We start from the raw sequence: 7815 nt of genomic DNA, 5'->3' as shown, positions 1-7815 counted from the left end.
GGGCACGGCTGAAGCTGCAGCGCTGCTGGGGACCTGCACTCCCTCCCTGGATGTGCCGTGTCCCGCCGGGCCGGGCTGGTGGCCCCGCCTCAGACCTGTGGTTTTCCTACAATCCGGAAGACATCAAAGCTGGAGCAGGAACACACAGGATGCTTTAAATTCCAAAACGTGCTTTCCTTTTCGGGGCTGCTGATTTTAAACCACGCATTCTCCTGCTCAGGCTGCCGGCCGGGCGGCAGCAGCGCGGAGCTCCCCGGGCCTGCACTGCCTCCATGCATTCCCCAACTTCCCGCCAGCGTCAAAAGCACTTTTCAGAAAGTCAAAATACTGACCAGCCTCCACAAAATAAAACCAGTTTCCACTATCCAACGTATTTTCATGTGGTAAAACCATCAATTCAATTTCAGTTATCAACACGCAGAATAAGAAGGAATGGAATTTAATGTGAACTTACACTCTCCTTGAACTCTGCACTTGGTCTTGTGCTATAGAGATGGAAAGGATGGAGTCCCAGCATTCTGTTTGAGTCTAATTGTCTAAAAGTTCTATGAGCTAATGTTCTCCCACAGATCAATATTTTAAAAAGAACCACTGAAATACTTACAAGTTGCTACTGTGCAGTCTGTTCAATCAAATTAAGTTTTCGTTACCTCATCATGACAGATGCCTTAAGTTTCATGAATCTTCCCTTTCACTTCCAATGTTACTTAAATTAATTATTGTATTATTGGCCTTTTGTTTGTAATTAAGAAGAGTTTGCTTTAAATATTTTTGTGTTGCTCACTGATATGGTTATGTGATTTGCCCTGTGCTGAAATGCAAAAACACACAATGAAAACCTTGAAATTTCAACTGCCTGTTGTTTATTACTGTTTTGGCTACATTCTCTACAATTTCAGCAGCATTTTAAAGAGACAGTTAACATTTCTTTATATACAATGAAAACAAAATGGCTTGCAACATCAGAAACAAGAGCAACAGTTTAACTGTACAATACTAAATGAAAACCTGTGGTAATACAGCCTCCTCTTTCTGCAACATGGACAAAATTACATATAGGTATTCAGCATCAAGAATGGGATAGTAAAAAGAATAGTGAACAGGAGAGAGATACACTGTTCTGAAAAATAAGTTTCTACCATACAAGGCAGTTAGAAAATGTTTCACATTTTAAAATACCTGTACAAGCCACAAGAAACATTTCCTTGTTGATAGGAACTTCCAGAAATAGAGAATAACCATGAGCAACTTCTACATCTATTATCCATGCGCTCCGCAGGACGAGAACGCAATAAACTGACTGAAAGAACTGTAAATTGCCAACACAGATCTGCCTTACATGCCTTGATTGTTAACAGATTGCCTGTGCTCCATCTCTCTACAGTTGACTCGCACCTTAAGGAGGTCATTTGACTCTTGTAAAAGTAAAAGCAACGTCATTTAGCAGCAATTAAAAGCGCCTTGAGGGAGACTTAAAAAAAATACAATATCCAATTAGAAAAAGCCATACTTTAAACATTTGTACAGGAATAAGTTGCTGAAATTTAACTGAAAATGTGACATCTGTACAACAATTTACAGTAGAGCTAGAAGGGAATTTATCATTATTCCTGCATAGAACATTATACATGACCTGTTTGCATTTGGTTTCATACTGTTGCTTGCTTTTATTAGAAGCCTGGAAGGTTTCACAAGTTTCAATACCACAGCAAGTATAGTATTTTAAAAAAACTGAATGGATTTCAAAATTAGCAATCTACTTGAGAAGTAAGTACCAGGAATTCCATATCACCCTTCCAATCTAAATTCAGTGGAACACCACCACATTTTTGGCGGTACAAGCCTGAGTAGCCAAATAAAATACTCCAATTTTATTTGAGAAATCTGATGCTGAACATTATCTTTCATCATCTCACACTCCTTACTTTGGTTTTGAAAGATCAATGTCTTGGAAAGATGGCAGTTCATTTACTTCATAACCAGGCACAAAATTTTTCCTGTGTTTTCAAATTTGCTCACTACCCTTTTTTATTTAAATAATGAAAAACTACCCTTCATGTTAGAACTTTCCAGTATCCACCAAATGTACTTTAAAGTATTAAAAAGACTATTTACAATGTTCCCCAGAAAAAAACTAAAAACCTTTTCTTCAGTCTAAAACACAGTATACCTGTTAGTTTGTAACAGGAAGTGTCATCCTTCATCCTTCAATGTTGAACGGTGTTTCTCAGAAGGGCACATTTATTCACAGTCCATGATCCACTCCAATCATACAAATGACACTATGTAGGAGGACTTCAGTCTGAAAACACAGCTATCAAACTCGTCCTGTGTAAAAACACTCAAATGCTTTCAAGCTCAAGTCTGCATCTGAAAACTAAACAAAGACATCATCCCGTTCCTCAGCTGGAGAAATTTCAGTACGAAATAATGCTTGAAGTAGGTGGTGTAGGGGATGCTGCTAGGCCAGTCATATGCAAGTTTCCTGAAGAATTTGATCTCCTCATATGAGGGAGAAGATAAGGATCATTAGCCAGCTGGTGGACATCAAATCTATCCTCTTTTCGGTATGCTAAACAGCGTCTGATAAAGGCCTAGGAAAGAAATGTACAAAGTTACATTCCAAATATTTATATTTGCTTTCAGGCAAATAGGCAAGTCTGTCTATGGATAAACTAGCTTCTAAACAAATTCTTTTTCTTGAATAATTCAATTCAAATGACAATGTAACATTTTGCTGCTGAGCCCACTGAATAATGTAACATCATGGCAGAAAGAAAAAATGAGCAAATTAATTGGCTTCAAATAATCACACTTCAAATATTTATTTCCATGTTTAGGAACTGTATTTACAAGTAACACATTAGCACCTCACCCAATTAGATATTTGCATGTTTTATGCCTCAATAGATGAATAAAAACCAGGAGCAAGTGTCAGAGGATTGAAAAAGGAGACCTTTCTACCTTCTCCAATGAGCTTCTAAAACCACTGAATGGGGAAGAATAGGTGGTTGATGCAGAGACAGAATTTCAATGCTTTAGGTGACTTCTGAAAACAAGCATTTCCACAGGGTATAGCAAAACATGAAATTGATATTGGTGGTTGCCATTCACAATAGGCATTACATATAGAACATTTAGGAAACCACTACCTTGTTGAAACTCTCTTCCCATGAAAAACTCAATCACATCTGCTTAAAATTATCTAATGAATTGAAAAACTCTGTAGCTAATTCACTATGTCATCCCTACATTTAAGTCCATATGACCTATGCCAATCATTTTGTGCAGGAAGTTTCTGTCAAGTTTTATGTCTAGCACACACAGAACATTTGGTCTCCTGAGAGCCTGGGCTTCAACATTTAATGATAGAAAATCCTTATTATTGCTACAGAACTGATTAGCACATCATTACTTAATTTAGAACTTAATTTAAAAGAATTACATATGTCTTCTTTGATAAATCTGTTCAGCTGTTTGTTCTTTGCTCCAATTAAAAACTGGAGATTAAAGGAGAAAATCTGTGATACAAGTTCCAAAGAATCATGCTAGAATTTACCTCTAACATTTGCATATCCAGCATGAACAAGGTACAACATAAAAATCATGCACATGTGTTAGCAGATATTCACATGTTCTTGGATATTACAGATTTTAACCAAATTCTTCACAGTAAATCCTTCAAAACAAATGAACTGTAAACAGTTATTCTCAAGATCCTCGGAGTAACAGTTTGTGTCTGAAATGTTTTTAAAACACTTCACAGTTTGTGGCACTGTAGCCACACTAGTGTGAAGCAAAGGAGACCACTGCACAAAATAGGAAACAGTGAGGAGGATCAAAGGACAGTTACAGTCTGAAAACTAACTAACAATGTCATTTGAGGTTCCATATTTATTTAATCTCCGTGCTTTCCAAATCAGCATTTCAGCTTACAAGCTGTTCTTTTCCAACTGCCAGGCCTGTAAATCTCAAAAACAATCTGGATTCTACACAGTCACTCTAAATGGTCTACATTAAGAAGTTGCTTTATAGCATTTCTACCAGAGAATAATTTCTCCCTCTCTCTCACAGCTATCATGACAATGGCTAATATAAGTGGAGAATACTGGAAGTTTTAGTCATTCAAACAAACAGAGCATGCAAATACACAGAGAATGCAAAAAGCTGCCAATTCTCCATGCTGGCTGTCTACTCCTTCTTAATATCCTCTGTATAAAAACTATTAATGACAAAGAAATGCAAAGTTAAAAGACACAGATATATAAACTCTCACTATATAAAGGTATCAGTAATCAGTAATGTTTGTCAACTGCATTCAAGGATAGTTTTTTTTCAAATGCCAGTGGAAAAAACAACAGCAAACAAAAATTTCAATCAAAAACCACCCCCAATTCTAATTAGAATTCTTCAACCAGTTTTTCCTAACTTTAACTGCAACTCTCTCACTAACACTTTTAGAAAATATAATTAACAAAAATCTAGCACCACTTGTAACAGCAAGTTTATGTACCCAAAAGACTTATTTTGTTGGGAAGTTACTGCCTCTAGAAATATCTTTCCTTTCCTTTTCCTTTAGAAGTGAATCTTAACATTCCTAAAAAAGTGTGTCCCAAATTTAAGTATGTTTAATTAGTTGCTGAAACTTGAACAAGCCTTCTACTATCTAGGCATTCTTTTCTCAAAGAGCACATCTATTGTACCTGGTCATGAATATATCTTTCAAAAATTGGGAGAGTTTTTACAAGTAAGTAACATGCAATATTTTCTTCCACTTTCATGGAATTGGATTTGTGTTACAGATGCTCACAGAAGTAATCATTTGGGAAGCCACCTTAATCTGTTTCTGAAGAGCCAGTCTGTGTAGAGGAACTGACACCTTTGTGGCAGAGCATTTCCTGAATCAGCATCAAAATATCTTCCAGATTTTTATTCTCAAAAATGCATGTTTCTAAACTCAGATTTAAGTTAATACACACATACTACGACCTTTCAAAGGGAAGAGTATTAGAGGTCATATCCTTCAGGTACCTGGTAGTCAAGTAGTTCCAGCCAGTAAGGCTGCATATAACAACATCCACTATTTCAGAAAGAGCTTGCTACTGTTAGCAGCAGCACTTCACAAGAACTTCTAGTAAGACAGCCTGAATGAGACACATAAGGTCCTCTGAGAAAAAGCAAAGCAGACGATTTTTGAGGTGGCCTACTTAAAAGCCACTTGCAAATTTCTGAAGTGTATATATATAGTTTTGCTTTGAAGTACGTGATTTTGAGAAGTCCCAGAATAAGGTTGCTTAAATAAAAACATCCAAATACTAGCTCTCAAGTACGTTTTTCTACATACTTAGTTATTATGTCCCACAGCATTCTTGGTTGGGTTAACAACAATTTTACAGCTGAATCCTTTAAGATTAATGTTTTACTCAGAGATTACAGTAAAAATTACCTTGGCTTCATTGCTTACAACAGGTTTGACAGGGAATTGAACTTCTGTGGCTTTTAATATTGTATTTTCTTGTAGGATATCTTGCTGCGATTGATTGTGGCCAAATGGCTGCAAAACAAGCACATTAGTTTTTTCAGGAGATTTATCCAATTGCTTTGATTTAATAAATATTTATCCTATAGTAAGTTGTTTCAGAGTTAATACAAACTGTCAACTATTCTGCAAATAAAAAGGTTACAGGCAAGATTTTATAATTTTTTGTAAAATCAATGTACACCGCCAAAAAGTAACACAAGTAATTTTCCATGTAGATTCATGTCTTTACAGTCTAGTGAGAATAGGCACCTACACTAAAACTCTTTAGATTTTCTAAAGCTTTCCTTACCTTTCTACCATAAAGGCATTGGAAAAAGATCACTCCAACTGACCAGACATCAACCTTATTAGAAATCTTTGGTGGCTCTTTGCCAACTACAAAACACTCTGGAGGCAAGTACCTGGAAAACAAAACAGGCATTTCAGTCTGTAAGTATGGCATCACTAGATGCCATAGTGCTCAATTAGCAAAGAGTACAAACACCTCACCTACACATCTCTGAGCGTTTGACAATTGTACAGCTGTCCTGAAATCTGCATTCCAACACCTTGCAACCCACCAAATCTGATATTACAGTTTCTATACAGTTAGTCAAACAGAGGGGTCTATTTAACACAAGTACAAACATTTTTTACCTAAACTGCCAATTATCACTTCTTTTTAAATTGGGACCCCAGGTTAAATATGAAGCCATCTATCAAAGCAAGAAAAGATGAAAGCCAAATAGAGGACTTTACAGCAAGATCTGGGAATTGCTGTAAAGGAATCAAAGAAAATGCAGATACAGCTTAAAGACCCTTTAACCAAGTTTTTAGTAAAAATGGTTAACATTACCCAAAGGTGTATATGATAGACAAAGGTGATTGTTATTTCTGTCCCAATATTTTGCAGAAAGAGAACTTTACTTAATGAAAGTTGAGGAAGTTCCCATGCCATTCCTGAATTACAGAATAACTGATGAAATGGAACTTCCTTTAAAAAGCAAACAAAACCTTCCATATGTATTAATTTAAGGGCAGTCAAGTATTATTGACTGCAATATTTAAAATTGAAAAAGGCAAAAAAACTACTAGGGCAACTACAGAACAGGCACTCTGTCATGAACAACATATTAGACTTATAGAGAAACTTTGAAGAAATATTTGTAGAAATGGAGATAGGCAGAAATTTGAGATGAAAATGCAACAATTTTAAACAGTATCACAAACTGTCTTCTGGAATACTTGTCTACAATTCTGATTACAACAATCAAGACAAGTGATCTTAAAGTGATACAAATGCAAAGAAGGTTACTAAAATGACCTGAACAATGGATAGCCTACAGTTCAGAGGGAAAAAAAAGTGAAGGCTATAAAACCACCAAGGTGCAAGTACCAGGAAGGGGCCACAACCTACTGGAGGGAGGACAATGTTAGCACAGGAACAAACAAGTAGAAACTGGCCACAAACATACACAGTCTGCAAATTAGAGGATTAGGTTTCTAATGATCAGAGAACTGAGGTTACATTAGATTACTGGGGCCAAAACGCTAACTAAATTTAATATAATCATATAGATGTTTACCAAAGAGATTCTATAACCTAACTGCCTGGGAAGGCAGGTAACTGAACCCAGTGACTGAGGAAATCCCTTCCAGAGCTATGCTGCTGACAGTTTGTCCAATGTACTCTGAACAGACTCATTCCCAACCTCGAACTCGCTCTAAGTTTTTCCCTCCCTAATGAAGATTTTGGGTTCATAGAAAGCATGAATTAGAAATGCAGAGATTCATCATGAATCTATAACGATTACAGATCTTTTTTTACTTTTATGTTTGCAGCATCACTAGTGCCTGAGGCATTCTAGATGAAATCCAAAAGCCAAAATTTTTCTGATATGTATTCCTAAAATAAAACATTTAAACTGGTGTTTAAATAGGTAAAACATTCAAAAGAGTAGCAAAAGCCTAACACTTCTAAAATGCTTCAACTTTAGTAATTATTTTCTCACAGCATGTGCGCAATGCATTTGTGGAAGAGTATGTGTTTCCTTTTCTAAAACCTCTGAAGGAAAAGGCAAAAACTTTATTACATACAACTCCTGAATATGGGAAGAGGTGCAAAGCAAATGGGAATAACACTGGCTTCCATGTAGAGCAAATGACTTGTAACAACCTGCCCAGTACAGGATTTCTAATCTACCCACCCTGACAGAGCCAGCACATACCCAGGCTGAAAGAGCTACTGTGCCATGAAGAATCTGCATCTTTAGAGATTCTAAAAATAGACTTTC

At 36.4% G+C, this 7815-nt stretch overlaps 1 protein-coding gene across 4 annotated transcripts in view; it reads right to left on the bottom strand.

Annotated features, from left to right (window-relative positions):
• Nucleotides 1-840: 840 nt before the first annotated feature.
• Nucleotides 841-7815, bottom strand: part of TLK1 (tousled like kinase 1) — a 67429-nt gene continuing 60454 nt past the window's right edge. For all 4 annotated transcript variants that reach the window (XM_064434471.1, XM_064434474.1, XM_064434473.1 and 1 more), the window contains exons 19-21: nucleotides 5832-5943; nucleotides 5447-5554; nucleotides 841-2594 (exon numbers count right to left, since the gene is read on the bottom strand). In XM_064434471.1, the coding sequence (XP_064290541.1) occupies nucleotides 2418-2594; nucleotides 5447-5554; nucleotides 5832-5943 (397 nt within the window). In that variant the 3' untranslated portion in view covers nucleotides 841-2417. The remainder of the gene's footprint in view (nucleotides 2595-5446; nucleotides 5555-5831; nucleotides 5944-7815) is intronic.

Source organism: Passer domesticus, chromosome 10, assembly GCF_036417665.1.
Source record: "Passer domesticus isolate bPasDom1 chromosome 10, bPasDom1.hap1, whole genome shotgun sequence".
Lineage (NCBI taxonomy): Eukaryota > Metazoa > Chordata > Aves > Passeriformes > Passeridae > Passer > Passer domesticus.
The sequence above is the reverse complement of the archived record's forward strand: the minus strand, read 5'-3'. Positions and strand labels throughout refer to the sequence as shown.